The sequence below is a fragment of the Barbatula barbatula genome (genome assembly GCF_947034865.1).
Source record: "Barbatula barbatula genome assembly, chromosome: 1".
Classification (NCBI taxonomy): domain Eukaryota; kingdom Metazoa; phylum Chordata; class Actinopteri; order Cypriniformes; family Nemacheilidae; genus Barbatula; species Barbatula barbatula.
In genome coordinates this window covers 33,745,225-33,763,738 of record NC_136766.1, presented here as the reverse complement: position 1 = coordinate 33,763,738, position 18,514 = coordinate 33,745,225, and the positions used below count along the sequence as shown (strand labels likewise).

The 18,514-nt window shown below is 39.6% G+C and overlaps 2 protein-coding genes across 2 annotated transcripts in view; both read left to right on the top strand.

Annotated features, from left to right (window-relative positions):
* Positions 1 to 142: 142 nt before the first annotated feature.
* Positions 143 to 10,147, top strand: slc25a22b (solute carrier family 25 member 22b). The gene is made up of 12 exons (XM_079448230.1): positions 143 to 193; positions 2,693 to 2,855; positions 2,995 to 3,120; positions 3,215 to 3,270; positions 3,375 to 3,465; positions 4,016 to 4,073; positions 4,756 to 4,816; positions 5,107 to 5,266; positions 5,361 to 5,515; positions 6,506 to 6,581; positions 8,632 to 8,744; positions 9,891 to 10,147. The coding sequence occupies exons 2-12, from the start codon at positions 2,836 to 2,838 to the stop codon at positions 9,971 to 9,973; spliced, it is 999 nt and encodes a 332-aa protein (XP_079304356.1). The 5' UTR covers positions 143 to 193; positions 2,693 to 2,835; the 3' UTR covers positions 9,974 to 10,147.
* A 4,448-nt stretch (positions 10,148 to 14,595) lies between these two features.
* syt7b (synaptotagmin VIIb) overlaps positions 14,596 to 18,514 on the top strand; it is a gene marked incomplete at both ends in the record, with an annotated part of 89,504 nt that continues 85,585 nt past the window's right edge. Inside the window, one exon of the mRNA XM_079463306.1 lies at positions 14,596 to 14,629. Coding sequence (XP_079319432.1) covers positions 14,596 to 14,629 — 34 coding nt within the window. The remainder of the gene's footprint in view (positions 14,630 to 18,514) is intronic.

The window sequence follows — 18,514 nt, the reverse complement described above, 5'->3', positions numbered from 1 at the left end:
TTGTTTGTTTGTTTGTTTGTGAGCGCCATTTGACTATTTTTATTTATATAACGTTTTTGCATAATTAAAATGCTAATCAGCGCTTACTAAAGTCTGCCAGCAGACGTCGCTGTTTATTATAGGTGTATATAAAGCACAGCACTCTGTGAAATCTCTGCTCATCGAGTGAAACACCTTCGTTTACACCTCACAGGTAATTAATTATATTTGCATTATTCTATCAGATTCATGCTATTTTATCTCACATTATGACATTTAAATATGCATTTTGATCTCAATGAGAATTTTTACTGAAGGTTGTTTCTACTATTTGTGTATTAGAACTATAGACCCGTGCTTACAGCCATTTGCACATATAAAACTGAAAAAAGTCAGTAAAAATAACAGAATTATAAAACAAAATCTATATAGATAGGATCATTTCAGTAATATCTGTCTTCATTCAAACTTTTGTGTTTATTGGAATCGATTATTTTAATTTGTACGGATGTAAAAAAGTACTCCCAAAGAAATTCTGCTTTCTTTATTCATCGCATTTCGATGGTATCTGGTACGATGAACGTAGAAACGGGCTTGAATTTACACCCGGAATGAAAATTCTGTCCGTTTCTCGCACAAAGACATCAAATAACATCGGAAGACTCGTGTTTTTTTTACATAAAGAAATTATAAATCAGCTATCATAAAGAGAGAGGAAAGATTGTGAATTAATCCGACGTGTTATCAACTAAACACGCACACAAACTGAACCAGACCGCACAGCCAAGCATAAATCCAGTCTTCTGGAAAACCTGAGGAAAGGCAAATGAGGTCTGTGGGATCCTTTCCGGTGTCTGCTCTCATATTCTCATCTACCTTTTTGAACAGCCTTATTAACTTTCACTCTTTCTTCCCTTGTACACTAGCAGCATGTGTTCCTGTAAGCCATCAATGGCTGGGATTGGGTTTCTGAACATAATCTTTCAATGGGAAGCATTGTGGGAGACGGGCTGTGGATTTGGCTGCGTTTTATTTGTCCTGTCATTCAGCAGGCTTGTTTTACCCGAAGTACACAGAACGGAGAAACATAACATTAAAGCTACGACGATAGCAGGAATTTATAGAGAGAAAGCTGGTTTTTTTCACTATAAATACTGTAAATTGACAACAGGTAAAGTATTGTGGTGAGAAATCAAGGTTGAAGCGTAAAACATAAGGAGTGTCATTTCAAGCAGCTTTTTTAAAGCATGAACAAAAGAGAGGTAGAATATCATGTCCTCCTCCTAACACATATTCACAATCTGATTTTATTGAGCAAAAGTGGTGACCCCACAGGGATGCAGAACAAAGGCTGCGCAGAGCGTTTCCACTGTCTGTATGGTAATTCAGGATGTCATTCACGTACATGTGGTATATTTGGACCGAGAGACTGAACGTGATGGAGTCCACCCAACTCTCTGAAGTGATGATTTCCCGAACTCGCCGCAGGTTTTGAAGTGTGGAAAACATTGTGATGTTTGTAGTCAGCAGTTGCCATGAGTACAGAAATGTACATTTCTTCTCTTGTGCGTTTTTATGGTCTCCCTCGTGCACAGACACTGGAAAAGACACACATGAAAGAATTAAACGTATTAATGTGCCCATCCATAGGCCTACACGCACACAGTATATGCTGGTCATTTGTACTTGAAATAAGCTCAAACAGACACAGACTGTAATATAAAGCAAATGTTTACAAATCTGTAAAGAGAACCTCAAGGATAAAGAAAGATGCGTATAATGCAAGTCCTGGATCTGCGTTAAATGCGAATTACGGTAGCAAACCGAACACATCGTTGTAATTAAAATGTAAATCTGGGAAGCAAATTAAGTTTAAATGAACATTTATAATTGCTTGCTGTTTTAAATATTTCATTTTTTAATTTGACAATAATAGGGCCTATACAAAACGTTACGCTCAACCTGTGTGACTGTAAGCCCCTCACAATATCAACCCAAATTAAAACTCTAACGCTTGGCATAGCTATACATTATTTCATTTAATATAAAGGTATTGTTTAAGAACAATGCAACTAATGTTAATGCCTTTATTGACATATTTTAAATACTTTATATTACACTTTGTGAGTTTGTTGACTTGAGACCCCCTTGTGAAACCACGCTTTTAGCAATATAAAATTACATTATTTGCATTATTTAAGTTTGTCTTTCGTGTGATTCACACATTTATTTGAATTTTTTTCTGCAATTTCTGGTTTGTGAGTAAACAAATTTAAATCCAGCGCATGAATTATGATTTTTTCCAGCAACAACTGACCTGTTTGTGGGTTTCAAATCCCACGCAAGACCAACCGTTTGTCAAGACGTTATTATGTATGCAATTGATAATATATACATTTATATACGTTTTTTTATTGGTTAAATATTTGATTTTGTATAAGAATAGATAAACATCAAGGGTGACCGATATTAATGATTAAAATAAAAAAATGGATCAATCTATAGACGCAAAATTTCGGCCTGCAAGTGATGGTTCTAAATAACAAAATGAGTAGTGAGAATATAAAAGGTAAACGCATGACATTACGATATTTGCTGTAACCATCCATATGCAGTGATACGAGTCCATAAGTCACACCTTAACTATTTTGTGTTAACTTCGAAAACAGAGGCTCATCGGTTTTGTTTCCGTATCTTCTCTCTGGCTGTGAAGGACTCCCATAATGATTAAATACTGAAACAGTGGAAGAAACTTCAATATCATCAACAACAAACTCAATTTTCATCACTTTTTGGAAGTGAAATTTTCATTGACACTACGTGAAATCATCAATAACACCATCTTCATTTTCTTCAATGGCTGACAAGCAGATCAGGTGAGTTTCATCCAAGTCCCTAAAGGGCAAGTCTGTCTATTATAACTTGCAATTTCACACAATGGAGCAGGTCTGCATTTTCAGTGACGGTAATGGTTTTCTTTCACGCTGTAGTCTAACATTTGCTGGGTTGTTTCAGTCTGTCGGCTAAACTAATCAACGGAGGTATAGCCGGATTGATCGGCGTCACTTGCGTGTTTCCGATTGACCTGGCCAAAACACGCCTCCAAAACCAGCGAAACGGATCTCGCATCTACACTAGCATGTACGTCTCTTTCTCACTCAGGAGCTGTGAGTTGACAAATCCTCAGACTAATGTTTGTGCGCTTGTTTATGTGTGGGAATGTGTTTCATCACAGGTCCGACTGCCTGTTAAAAACCGTCCGATCAGAAGGGTTATTTGGAATATATAGAGGTACTTTGCTTTGTGTTATATATTGACAAACACAGTGAAGGTTTGAGATTATTTTTCGTGCTTGAAAAAACTCAGCCTTCGGTTTGTTTGTGACAAATTTTCAGGCGCTGCGGTTAATCTGATGCTGGTAACCCCAGAAAAGGGCATCAAGCTTGCCGGCAATGACTTTTTTAGACATAAGCTCGCCAAAGATGGGTAAGAATAGAAATGACACTTGAAGGATAGGTCACCCAAAATTCTTTCACACACAGTTTTACATATTTAGAGATTTTTCACATATTTTTTAAATGCGGTGAGATTAAGAAATATAAATAGACTGCTCATTTGCATGTCGGGTGTAAAATAACATGTAAAACTGCCACCTTGATATGGAGTCATTCGTGACAGAATGTTCAAAATGATTGGGCTGAACTGTCCTTTTAAGACTTGAGTCATTTTTTGCAATGTAATGAATGCTCTTTTTTATTTATTGAAAATCTTTTTTTTGTTCTTTGGACAAAATGTAGGTCAGACGAAGTCACCATATCTTATTGAACCCCTTAGCTGTGCTGAGCAAAAAGCTTGAATGCTAAATTATTGATTAATACAGTCCAGAAGACGACGATGAATTATTGAATTGTGCCATGAGTGTGTGTGCGCCGATGATGTCATCACACATTCAATAACACAGCCCGAAGCTTCTTGTTTACAGAAGAAACAGGCTGATCATCAACACAAAATAATGCATTCTCACTCTCTCTCGCAGGCAGATGTTGACGCTGGAAAGAGAAATGTTAGCTGGATGCGGGGCAGGTACCTGTCAGGTTCGTCGTTCTCTGTCCTGATATGCATTGCCTCTTAGACACGCACATAGAGCGTTAGTTTTACAGGTGTGTTCAATGTCTTTGTAACAAAACACTTTCAGAAATGTATTTATTTCAGAAATACACTTGTGTACATTCACATGGGATGAAGATTCCTGATAATGTTTTATTGTTTATGTTTAGGTATTTCATGGGCCGCCTCTTCACGGGGCCACCGTGTTAAGATCACATGACCAGTTGTGTATTTCAATTATGTTTAAATCGTAATAAAAACAACAAGCAAGCCAACTAATATACCTATTGAAGACACAACCGAATGATTGTGGCCAATACATTTGTTGGGAATGACTCCTAGAATGTTTATTTTATTGAAGTGTGTAGTCCGAGACAAACCGCTCTAGCGTGAAGAGCTAGGATGAATTGCAGCCAACAAAATATAAAGGATTAATGAGTGCACCTTAGTAATGAGTTTCCCGAGGCAATGTTCTCAAATACAATAGAATCATTAAGGGATGGTTCGCACGTAAATATAAATTCTGCCATGACATGTGAATCTTTTTTCTTAAGATATTTTGAGAAAAGTCTATGGGGTTCAATGTTGTTTGGTCATCAACATTCTTCAAAATACGTTCTGCAGTTGAAATAACACGAGGATGAGTTTGCTTTACTTGCGGTTTGGCAGGTGATCGTAACGACACCTATGGAGATGCTAAAGATCCAGATGCAAGATGCCGGCAGAATAGGTGAAATATACACCACTGTCTGTCTGCTATATCTTCACGTGTCATTAACATGTATTATTAATGACAGCCGTCACATTTATCATATCGGAAATAAATATGTTTATTCAGCATTTTTAATGAAACTTCTCTTGGGTGCCCAGTCAGAGAGAATAAAATGATTTCAGGCTAATTTTGGCAGGATAAATGAACCGTCTGGGTTAGAAAAACAAATGGACAATTTACATACTATACACACAGTAAACCTAGTTAATACTCCATAAACAGCATTAGTAGTATTGTGCCTTTGACAGAGGCCCAGAGGAAGCTGAATGACCTGCGGTCCGGAGGAGGCGGGGTCAAAGTCAGCATCGTTCAGGTGAAATCTCCCACCGCCCTCCAGCTCTCTAGAGATCTGCTGAAGGACAAAGGCATCGCTGGACTTTATAAGGGACTGGTGGCAACTCTGTTAAGGTAGTCCAATCATTCAATATATGCAACATTATGTGTCCCGCTCGTCCTTTATCTCTCTGTGGTGTGTTTGTGTTCGTCACTCTCTCTCCCTCAGGGATGTGCCCTTTTCCATCATCTACTTCCCACTGTTTGCTAACCTGAACAACCTGGGCAGCAGGAACGCTGATGGTTCGGCTCCGTTCTACATCTCATTCCTGTCCGGCTGTCTCGCAGGCTGCACTGCAGCTGTTGCTGTCAACCCTGTGGACGGTGAGACGGTCAGCGTTGAATGATGGGATACAATGAGTGAGCTGTGTGGATGTGTACAACAAGCAGCAGTACAATTTTAAGAAACACTGACCAAAAGCACATGGAAGAATTTAAAGGAACCAAAAGCCAGCAGGTGGGGTCTGGACTTAAAGGAATAGTTACACTGTCAATATATAATATACTAAACTAACTAGTTCAAATCAAATACAATTCAGGACTAAGTATTGTTTCAGAAAAACAACGAAATAAAAATGACATGTTGCCTTAGAAATAAAGAAAAATAAGTGGATTACAAAATTATTCACTGAAAAGAAATGACAACTAAACTAAAATAGAAATGTATCAAATTCATATAACAATACATAAATAAACAAATTAATAAAATATTAATTTCTAAACATAACTATTAATTACAATTTAAATTTTATAAATAATTAATTAAAAATATCTACAGAAAAACACTAAACAATTAACAAATAAATATATAAAATAAGAAAAGGTGATAGCAAAATTGCTGAAAATGTATCTGAACTAACACGAAAACTGAAAATATAATTAATTAGTATTATAAAAACTACAAAAACACTAAGCACAAACATCATCACGTCAAAAAGTATGATACTAATAAATGTTTTTTCTAAAACAATAAATTCATGACCTTATAAGCTAAATTTGTGTCCAATTAAAATAAGATACAAAGGGGTAAGTCAATAACTTATTACTTACATTATGTAAATAATTAACGTGCTACGATATAATATAAAATATTATAAATGACAGAAAATAAGGTTTGGCCTGGACACTTATACTGTATGCTATTAATATACATTTCTACATTTCACATGAAAGAAATGAAAACATGCTGTGATACTTCGCAAAACCGATCTGTCTTTAAAGTTACAATATTTTAATGACATCAGTGTCTGAAAGTCGAAACAATCATATAATGTGAATGACAACTGTATGTGTCTGTATGTGTCTGGGCTGTAGTGATAAAGACCAGGCTTCAGTCTATGACCCGTGGATCTCAAGAAGACATGTACAGTGGAGTAAAAGACTGTATCAGGTAACATCACTGTCTGATTTTATTTATTCATATGGTCGCTTAAGAATAAGATTTAAGGAAGATCACACTAGACTTGCTCCACTGACTTTCATTCATATATATGCAAATATAAAAGACCAACAAAGGCAAGGTTGAGTATTCTCACATTGTAGTTTTTCGTGGTTATATTTGGTGTTATTAAAACGTAGGCGTAGGCAGAATTTAGTTTTTGGTGTGAGTGGGCAATTACACTAGCCGACATAGGCTCTGCATCTGTCGAAGCAGCTGAAAACACGAAGAAACCAAGAACTAATCAGGACAGCTCTGAAGCACTTCCATTTCCCAGATAACATCAAGGTGATGATTAGCAGGTACATGGATGATTTTAAGCTTTGTTTTAAAACGAAAGACTTCATCACGCAGTGGCAGGGAATGTGACAGGATGTACAGTCTCCCCTATTTTGTTTGTCATGGGCATGAACCTCATCCTCAAAGCAGGAGAATGGGAAACCAGAGGTCCGATTATGGACTCAGGGATCTGCAACCAGCTATCAGTTGTTACATGGATGACCTTATAATCACAACATCATCCAGCGTCCAGGCTAGTTAGGTTCTAACAAAGCTTGATGATATGGCAAAGTGGGCCAGAATGACTTAAGCCAAGAAAACCAAGGAGCTTGGTCATTAGAAAAGGCAACATCTCCTATAAGAACAATATAAGGAAGGATCATCCCTTCTTTAAAGGATAATCCCATCAAGTATCTGGGAAAGTAGTATGATCAATCAATAAGGGACCATAACAATGTCCGCAGCAATGAGAAGCAAGCAGTGGGTTGGTTGGAAAAAATGTATAAATCATGATTCCCAGGGAAGCATGGCTTTATCAACATGGCCTTCTCCCTAGAATTATGTGGCTGATAACAGTGTACGAGTTTCCACTCACGGTAATGGAAGGAGTGGAATGTAAGATAAACACACTATGACACCCTCCCAACCCCTGTGAACCATCCTGGCAGGATGTAAGACGGTTGTCAAGGGCAGATACAAATGGCACAATGACAAAGTGCTGACTGTGCTAGGGGACATCCTAGAACAGGACAGGACTAGGAAACAGCAATATGGGAACAAGCTGCAACCTGGTATAATATTTGTCAAGGAGGGGACAAAGCTACCTGGGCTAAAAAAACACAATAGGTCTCCTGCAGTCAGTTCAAGTATGGGAGCTTAGGGTAGGCTTGAAGAGAAGACTCTAGTTCCCAGTTGTCCATACTACCTTAAAGTTCCCCTGCAACAGTGTTTCGTGCATTCTGACTTATTTACAATGTTAAATGAGCTGTCTTCTCTTGCTTGACATGGTCAACTTGTCCAAAAAACGAGTTGGACATATGATGTAGTATTTCCGTGCTCGATACACTCCACCAGTGTTCGTAGAGGTTTCTGAAAGTTTTTTTCGAACGTGAAAAATTGTTACATGACAACTTTATTTAGTCCCTTATTGGACAATTCTCCCAGAAAAGCATGCAGCACACTGAGATATGCGGAAGCTCTGTGTGTTATGGCCACTTTAGACCCGACGCAGTCCTGTTCTCCACAGAAGGAATAAAGATAATCCTATTGGCGCTTACAGTGCCATGGGAAGAGGGGTGTGAGGAGGCATTTGGAAGAAAGTCTGAACGCTATAAAGATCTGGTGCGGGACTGCAGGGACAAAGGCTGGTAGACATGGCTGTATCCAGTCGAGGTGGAATGCAGCGGTTTCCTAGCCCAATTAGCCTGGAAGCTGATGACAGATATCGGACTGAGAGAAAGAAGGCAGTGCGAAGCCTGGGGGAGGCAGCAGAGAGAGCTTCTTGCTGGATTTGAAGTAGGAGGGAGGATTTGAGCTGGCAGCCAGGAGGAAGTGAGTAGTGGCTGGCCTCTAAGGCTCAGTACACTTCAGGATCATTGGTAACCATCTGATGACACAACCTCCTGGCTAGAAGCTCCAGTTATCGCAAAATGACAGATGGACAGGCATTTAAGAATGTATAATTTTACCTATTTTGTTATGTTGTATCTTTCTCTTAAAACAGTAAGATTCTTCGTAGTGAGGGGCCTGCTGCATTCCTCAAGGGGGCATATTGTCGCGCACTGGTCATCGCTCCACTTTTCGGCATCGCTCAAGTGGTTTACTTCCTCGGAGCAGGTGAATTTGTTCTCAGCATTTTGCCGGTACAGAAAGACTGAATCCTACTATGATTGGAAGTTCTGATCTCTGATCAGCTATCTGCATTCCGGTTGTCCGGTTTTATATCAGCATTTTCATGAGAAAGGTACAAATAATATTGGAATCCATAACTCTTGCCTCTCTATCGCCCTCTGTGTTTGAAAGATACAATTGCAGGATAGTTTAAACATTTAAACTGACATTTGCTGTGAGTTCATACTCGACAGCTCAAAATATAAAACATTATTTTGAGCTTATCATTGCGAATCAGGGTATGGTTAGGAGACCATTCTGATCACAGGTTGTTAAGTTGCTCACTAACTGATTTTTGTTTATTCTTAACCCAACATAGGTACAGATCATAGCTTTAGGTTAAAAGTTTAGGTAGTGTTTCTAAATCAAACATCCCACATTTTTGCTAAATACATGGAGTAAAAGCTCATTTACAGTTAGTTGTAGCAGAAAAAGTAAAAAACATATTTAGCTTTCAAATTGATGAAATAAAGAGGACGTGGATTTTCTCTTTCAAGTCAATTTCATCCCAAATTGTTTCGAAGTAACCTGTTTAATCCTGTGCTCAGTGATTAGGATACGTCTTATATTTTGTTTTAAATGTAATGATCGGAATATGCACTTTGTGTGAATGAAGCCTTATTTTAAAGTACAAATGCACTCTTTCAAAGTGCTTGATTTTTCGTTTTTGGCTGAAGACTTAACATCTGAAGAACATTTCTGTTTCACAAAAGGTTGTGGTTAAGAAAACTCTTTAGAGTTAAAGTACAGTTAAAAGAAATGGTTTACTGAGAAATGCTTGTGAAATGTTCTTCTATGAACGCTCCTTTTTGTATAAAAATGCATGAGCAAAGTACAATTTCTTAAACTAATCTTTGTGTTTTATCACTATATTTAAGTAAGTCCACCTTTTGTGTCTGGCACGAGATGACAGTTTATATTTATCTGTAGAGCTGGACTGTTTTTATACTTTAGGTACCACACAATATCACATCTGTGTTCATGAAAAAAGCAAATGCTACGAGCCAGTAGGACAATCGTGCCTGAAGAACTGTTGTTCCAAGAGGTGTGGCTTCATGTTGTAATGTTTTTTCATTGATGTTATACTCCTAGGGTCCTGTGACTGGGGTACCATAACTCATGCATTTATCAACACATATTCTGACTTGTATACACAATATGTTTTAATGTATTAATCATGTGTTTAATATCACACAAAAAACTTGTATGAACATCAAATATAAAGCACCATGTTAATAACAATGTGTGTTGTCTATGTCATATCCAATCACGTTTGTTTGATATATTCATGAATCTTTGTATTATAACTGTTCTCGCAAGATTAAAAAAAGAGATTTGATTTCTACGCTGAAAGATTCAAAGTTCATGTCTGAGACTGTAAGTCATTTGTATTTGGGAACAGATGGCATAGAGCCATGGTTTTGAGAATGCCAATTCAAGTGCATGTGGTTCTAGCGAAAACTACTAGCTTTGAAAAAAGTAAAAGAGATTGTGGGATCTGTGGCCCAGCACATGCTGCTAAACACTCAAGCAGACGGAGAGAAGCGGTAGAAAGGCATTGATTGCAGGGCAGGTGATTGTATCTGCAGGGGCTTTTGATCATGTTTAGTATTCGTACCACAGAGCCACCTTTCATAGCAGACTTTAATAGCCTTCCCATCCAAGAGACATCTTTGGTCACTATTTTCATCCTCTCTCTCTGTCTCTCTCGTGTCATATCTCTGCTATAATCATACCCTCATCTCTGAGAAATGTTCTGTTTCCCAGTTGCCCACCGTCATTGATTTCTGCGTGTTTTGCTGTGCCAAGACTATCACTGCATTAGACGGAATCAGTGGTATCGCTTCTGAAAGTATCCTGTTTCATCTCGATATCATAGCCCCGGAATGGTCGCGCTCGGGGCTCTGATGCAAACTCGCAGAATAAAACACAGAGCCTGCGGACAAGACACGAGGCACACGGGCGGCTCTAATAACTCTGCCAGTGTTTTTTGGTGCCTGAGGGAATATGTGTCCGCCATCTACATTCTCTTCAGATTTGACTATTATGTGTTGTGCTCATGATGAAGGCAGGCTGAGCTATTTTGGTGTTTAGCCAGAGAACCTGCTTTGCAACCCAGAAGTGATGTGGGGAGCTGTGGGGTTTACATTGACACGAGGGCTGCGCATGTGCGGCTTTGTTGGGAAAGACACGTATGATGGTTACAATTGTGTGTGCCATTGTATGAATACACTAATGTGTTTTGGGGTTTAAATTATTACAAATTTGAACAAGAATTCAACTTCGCCATGTACTGTAACATGTACTGTACTGTCTCATGAGCTTCAGAGCTCTCCCATCTAATGTTAAGTTTCATGCAAACCCTACGGGCAATATGTCGCACTGTTGTTTAAATATGTGATGTGCAGCGTGAGGAAGGTGAAGCAGGAGATCAAGGCAAAATTACCCAGAACCTCATGCTTGATTACCCATGAAAACAGTGCCAGATGAAAGGCACGCTTGTTGACTTGAGTTCAGAAGAAACCAGCGAGACAGCTTAATGAATATTTACCTCAAAGAGAGAGAGAGACGAAGATTCAAAATGTAGCAAGCTATGTTGTCTACATAGGCGGCAGACTTCTTAGACCGCATCCTAGATTCACAATTGATCTCCGGATCACACAGTTGAAGTTTTGCTTGACATCTTGGCTCTTATCTCTCACTGATCCCATTGCAGAGCAAATGATTAATCCGTAGAAAAGTTAAATGTATGTTTGAACGTCTTTTATGTCTGAAGCATCCTATGATGTTGCAACGTCTACGTTGTGGCCTAAAGTGAAATAGATAAAAAGTGAATAAAAAGGACTATGGAAAGTCAATGGGGGTATATTTTAAAGTGAACTTCTCCTTTAAGTTTGATTTTATGTGAAGAAACACATCTGTCCGAACCTTTCAAATGGCTGCCAGGTTAAAGGGAACCCAGTGTATAAGAAGAGATGTATGGCTTAATGCGTTGTAATAGCCTTACGCTACTAGCATTTGTCGTAAGAAACGCATCAAATATTTTCAATTCTTAAAAAAAAACCTTCTCTCCGTCGGTCATTAGCAGACGGGGGCTAATATTCACGTGCGCACTAATACTTAATAAATAACCAAACCGCAAGCATCTTACTATTGTGTTTATCAGTATATTCTCATAATGTATAAAGTGTACGATTATAGTAGATGCTGATGTCTTTAATAGTCTAAAATGTCTTAAAGGCGGTAGTTTAAAGCGATGATTTAATGCACGCTTACCTCGAGCAGACGCTTGCTGATACTGAACGCGTTCTTCTTTTACGGCAGGCAGGCTGTCTTCTGTCAAGAGGACACACCGCCACCTACTGTCCCTCTGTGTTGATATATCTGAGCTTATTTTTTACGTGTCCCATTTTACAGGTATATGGAAAACTTGTGTGCGTCACTGTTGCGAAAGAGAACAGGTTTAGGTTGCAACCATTTGACATCACGGATTTTGACGCAAAACAATGGCGGCCTCGGAGTAAAAAAATTTTTTCAAGGTTTATGAATAAAGTGACAGTTACACTGTTTTTTATTTCCCCAATTATAAAGTCAATGCAATTGTTCATATATTAAGCCACACGTCTCTCTCTACCCAAGGATCCTTTTCACAAATGACTTTATATTTCTCTAGTTAAAAACCTAATATTCTCTTGTCACGCTGTGTACAAAACTTTTTTCACATTACTGATACAGATTTCTGCATTTATATTTTTGTTACGTGTAACTTTCTATTTAAATATTGCAATATACTTGCTTAGGCATCATGGCTTCTCTTTCTTGTTTTATCAAAACATGCTATGGGATTGACCGTTTTAAATGGTTACGGTAATGAACATTTTTTGTAAAAAAATTGTAAAATTGATGCTTTTAAACATTTTAAAAAGGGAAATTTGTTGTTGCAAGTGTTTTTTTAAGAAATTCATGTTTGACATGTTTGAAACCCTTGTCGAAGTTGACAAGCACTTTCAATGCTTTTAATTGTTCAGATATTTGCAAAACCCAGTGACAAACACAAAGGGAAACATGGTTTCAGAAAGACTGCAGTGAAATGCTGTAGCTTGCCTTTTTGTCAAATAATTTTGTCCTATAAACACCCACAGTTTAATGTTTTTTTTTTTCATTTTGTGGCATATTTTCATGCTTTAATTGAACCTATTGTATATGCTCTCCGGACAACAATTTTGGCCACTAGTTGATTTGACTTTTATTTACTTGGAAACATTTACACCATTAATCACTCGTAAGGTCAAGTATATGGACAGGATTTGACCATTTAATACATTTTGAAACCCTGCAAAATGGGTTTGTGGTGAGATACTGAGAGAGTCATAAATGTAATGTTGTGTTTGTGTTGTGTATAAAGAGATACAGACACCCTGATGTGCGAGTGATAGTGATGTGATGCCAGCATCAGCTCCTAAGTATCTCACTCAGGTGTCTGGCTGCACTTACTTATAATGCCCTCAGCATACAAGGCAAGTCAAGCCGGGTTGCCAACTCATGGCCGAAGCAATCATTTTGACTTCTAAACAGTAAAAAACAGCCATACATACGCGCTTAAATTCCGCTAGGGGGCGTCCGTTTCACTGTGTTTCATGGGGAACCTGCAGCCGTGAGCTGAGAGTCAATTGTTTTTTTGTGCTTATACTATTCCACCAGATGGGAAAACAAATTGTCTCAAGAGGAACACGCTGTATAGTTCTTCCCAAAATTATTTGGATTTCGGGAAAAGAGGCACCTCTGTGTGAATAGAGGGCACATTGCGTGCCCGTGAAGGGATGCAGGTAATGTCATCAACACATTAGGGTATAATTTGCATCCTATGATGATTCTTGGTGTTAGCCGTCAATCATCCACAACTTCAAACTGAGATGCCAAATAGCTTGCGAATATCAGCAGGAATGGCAAAACACTGGCTAATTATAAACAGCTGAGACCAAATATAATAAGCTGTAGTGTTTCAAATACACGCAATAATTGTATTGTTTTAATGCATTTCATTTTTCATTATTCAAGTGCAGCCATGTTATAATTGGCACAATGCAAGAATGTATTTATTATAATAGTCATTTTCTCTATAAAGTCTTGGAATGAAACAACACGAAGCAGTAAACAAAATGGAGAACCTAGAAGTTATATACGCTCATTTTAACAATAAACTAATACATTTAGTTTATTATCTCTGAATAAAGTCCATTCCACTAACAATTTTTAATTTAAGTTCAAATTCTGGGCGGCGTCACTCCCGGTCACCTTTTTGAGCGCACCCATTCTTAATTCGGAATTTTGCCCAATGTAGAAATATACGCGTAATACTACATATTTGCATAATGTTGTTGTTATTGGTGTTATATACAACACAACTAATACACTGAATAAATCATATTCTGGTGTAATAGAAGATGATGTTTATGGTACAAGTGGTTGTGACTGAACTGCAGAAGCGCTCAACTGTGCATAAACTGAGATGCCATCAGCTGGCGGTGACACGGACGCGCACCTCGCCATCCTCGCCCTCATCCCACCTTCAAGCCCATCTACAACCATCAATCGAATGAGTGGGTTAAGAAAAAGAGGGAAAGAAAAATCTAATGAGTGAAAGAAAGAAATAAGGAGGGAAGGAGAGAGAAGGCGCGCGCGTATGCTCCATGGTCACTCGTCTGTTGGAAAAACGAGATACATTTTGGATTCGACTTTTCTTGGAGAGCACTTGTCCAAAAAACAGCGTTTGCTGGCGTGACAGAGGCGGACAGCCATGCACCTGAACCGAGAGGACGAGGACGGGAAAGGTGAGATGCATGTCCAATCCAAATGTGATTTTCGTACTTTGCTGGTTGTTTTAGTGAGAACGCACGCCCTTGAATATCTCACGAGCTGGCGACACCCGGTACCGCGCGCTGCGCGGGTCAGTACCGCGAGCCTCCTTTTATTTAGCATGACCCAGAGGACATTTCTTCCCTTTTATTTAATTGTGTGAGTTACCAAACATGCAAACAGGTGCAAACGGCTCTCTATTTATGACACCAAAACGCATTCCCTTGGATTTCTCAAATCTCCTTTTCTTCCTTACAGCACTTGTGGTTTAACGTGAAGGTAAATGTATTTACCCCGGTGCCTTTGAGGAAGCTGTCATGTGTCATCTATGCACGCGCAAGGTCATCATCATCCCTCATCACATAGTCACGAAAGGGTGTCTGCGCGTGCGTTTATTACAGACAGAAGGACGCAGCACTCGTTCGCACCCGGGACTGTGTTCGCGTTTGCCGGCGTGCCTTACAGACCGCATCGTGACAAAAGGAGGGTCAGATAGAGTCTGGTCACTTTTTGATTAGCAATAGTGTGACATGATGGTGGTTCGCTTTGAGGACGAGGGGAGACGTTCGTACGTTGGCCTCTGCCCCCTCCTGTTGCGCGCAACCTGGTTTGTCAGGTGGTAGAATTGAGATAGTAAATTGTTTTGAGGGATGTATGCACTAAAGTCATAAATTGACGAAAAACACCGTTGAATGTGTTGCCAGACGTCTAGAAATAAATATATTCGGCAACACCTTGGTAAATACGATAGAAACCCCAGAACGATAAGCTTGGGTGGAAAATGTGTAATGTTTACGTTCACTTGCACAAAGCTCAACACGAAACACCTCGAGGAACTGTTGGATTTCTCTGTTGTGGACGCAGACTCGCGTGTGACATGAGGCGGCTCTGATTGGTGGACGTGTAGCTCGAGGGGCGCGTTTGGCGCGTCTGTTTTCCCGCGCATACCAGCGCTTCCTGCTCCGCTCGCGCTGTTGCTCCTTGAGAATTCCTCGCGCGTCTCAAGGTGGAGTCTGTCAGCGTCTGCGTGGGATTCGGCATCTGGTTTATCGATACCTACACGCTACACTTAACACGTGGTCTGTGAGGGAATTTGTGTCAGGATTGCATACTCAAGAGTTTCACGAAGGCAAGTTGTTAGACGGTCTTTACCTCAGTAACTGATAAGGTCGTGAAGTCAGATTACGAAGTGTGTTTTCTGTAGTGGTTGTTCGTAGTGTTGGTTTCAATACAGTTGTTTTAAGCAATCATACATTTATTTTTGGTTAAGCAAACACAATAAAACACCAGCAGTAAGGCGTAAAAAGACATAATAAAGCGTTAAGTTTTTAAGACCTTAGAGCTATTTCTATCTACATACACCGTGGGTCCTCTTGGATGGACTTCGCCATGTTGTTTCTACAGTAGCCCTAAACGGACAAACTGCTCTACAGAGCGCGTTTTGTAAATACAGTATCTCCTTCACATCCAACGCGGTAAATCTCGCTATTCGCGTGTCGTTGGACGCTTGGACATTTTGAGTTTACTCCCATCATTTCGCTCGTGAAATTTGCTTCATTACAGATGCGAATTCGCGTCATGGGAGGGGCTCCAGTCTTGTTGCGAAATGGCTGACATGGATTTTGTTGAGAGGGTAGCTGCGCATTATGTGCTATGGAAGGCTGGAGAATGACGTAGATTCATTCGGCGCCGTGTCTGGGTCCATCAGATCCGCAGTCCTTTATTGTTGTTTCGGATTTCTGCCTCCGCTCGCTATGTCATAATCACGGCCCTACTAGATCAAGCTCCTGATTGGTTAAAGTTCAGATTTTTCAACTTGCGCGATTCGCGTCGTAGCACCGTAGTGCTTCAAAAGATAGGGGTGGAGTGAGCCTATGGTTGCAATTTGCAACCTCACCGCTAAATAGCACTACATTTTATTCACTGGACCTTTAATTAATTTGATGTATTTAAAATAATTAATAATACGTCACATTTATATTGCGCTTTTCTGGCTACTCAAAGCGTTTTACATGGAAGGGGGAATCTCCTCAAGCACCACCAATGTGCAGCATCCATCTGGATGATGTGACGGCAGCCATATTGCACCAGAATGCCCTCCTCACACCAGCTTATTGGTGGAGAGGAGACAGAGTTACGAAGCCAATTAGTTCATATGGGGATGATTAGGAGGCCGTGATGTATAGAGGCTCTAGAAATGTGTAATTTGGCTGGGATGCCGGGGTTACACCCCTTTTCTTATTCGGAGGACATCCTGGGATTTTTAATGACCACAGAGAGTCCGGACTTCGGTTTAACGTCTCATCCGAAGGACAGTGCTTATTGACAGTATAGTGTCCCTGTCACTATACTGGGGCTTTAGGACCCACACAGACCAAGTAGCGAACCGTGACGTTTGAGCCTTGGCCCTCTGCGCACGCATTTATCTGATGTCAAATATGCACAAAATGTTACATTTAAGACTGACCAGTTCAAATCACCCATCTCAAATATGCTCACATCAGCAACCAGAATAAAATGAAGGCCTAATGAATCATAAATAAATTACAATTTGATGATCAAATCACTTGGATACTCAAGGATACTCGCGTATTCCCATGTGGTCTCCACTCACTATCTCAGTGAATTGCCCAGCGGTAGTCTTTCAGTGCTGGTGTGCCATCAGCGATAAGAACATATATGAGACACTGACAAAGGTAATCTTTGACACAGGCAAGATTTCAATCATATCAGATAATTTCACACCCTTTAAATCAGGGCTCGGCAACGGGCGAAACTGGCCCTCCAGCAATAATAAAATTTTTATTTCTACTATTCATATTTCTATTAAACCTTAATTGTTATAAACACTAGCTACTGTTAAAAGAACAAGCACTTATTCCGGGGATATATAGTCTCACGTTAAGCTTGTTTATTTTAAAGAAACCACATAACATGGCTCAAGGCAGCAACAAACTGAGAACTTTTCTGTTATCATGTTTATGTTTGATATCAGTGATAAACAAAATGTATTTAATTTGGTTTTCCATGATTGTTGTTTTGGTACGTTAAGTTTCCTTATAATGGATTTTGGGAACGAAACGCTTAGCGGGAGGCTTTTTACTTTATCTGTTTAGTGTTTATTACAAGTAAGGTTTGACAGAAATATGCGATGAACATAAGTACTTTCAGTTTGTCATGGTGAATTCCTATAGAAAAAATCACTTGCTGCCGTCCCCGTGATCGAAAACAACCTTTCAGAGAGCGATACAGGCAGACTGCTCGGTCCTACTTCTCTGTGGCGATGATGGCGCGCGGTAAAAAATCATAACAAACTATGGTACGAAAAGGATTTTTAAAGTAGAGGGGACATGTCCCAAGTGGAAACGACGTCCCTGCAGCCCGCGGGATGCTAACAGAAGGCTCCCGACGTGAGCACATGTTTGACTTCTTGCAGGCTGCGCAGAAAGCGCATGACATCACAGAACTGCGACTGCTCCGTGATCTTGAATTACTTAATTACTCCGGTGTGACTTGGAAATCACACGTGGATAGTCTGCATCGATCCAGGAAGTCAAATATACATATCTAATAGTGAAATCGGCTTACTTTTATTTAAAATAAAATAATATTTTCACGAAATAATATTGTCATCACAGAGGGCCCTGAGGGTTCACTACTGCACAGACCACAGGATGAGCACTCCCTGCTGGCCTCTCTAATTCCTCTTCCAGCAACAAACTAGTTTTCTCAGCAGGTCTCTCATTTAGGTGGACCAGGCTCATCCCTGCTTAGCTCCATTGGGAAACCAGTCTTGGGCTAGCTAGAGGGTGATACAGCTACTACCACTTGTGGTGAATGGCACAACACTGTGACAGTTT

Excerpts from the sequence above, each read along its gene's own strand:
- slc25a22b (XM_079448230.1), top strand. The coding sequence starts at position 2,836 with ATGGCTGACAAGCAGATCAG. Across the intron at positions 2,856-2,994 it reads ATGGCTGACAAGCAGATCAG|TCTGTCGGCTAAACTAATCA; the intron begins GTGAGTTTCATC and ends GGGTTGTTTCAG. Across the intron at positions 5,516-6,505 it reads TGCTGTCAACCCTGTGGACG|TGATAAAGACCAGGCTTCAG; the intron begins GTGAGACGGTCA and ends TCTGGGCTGTAG.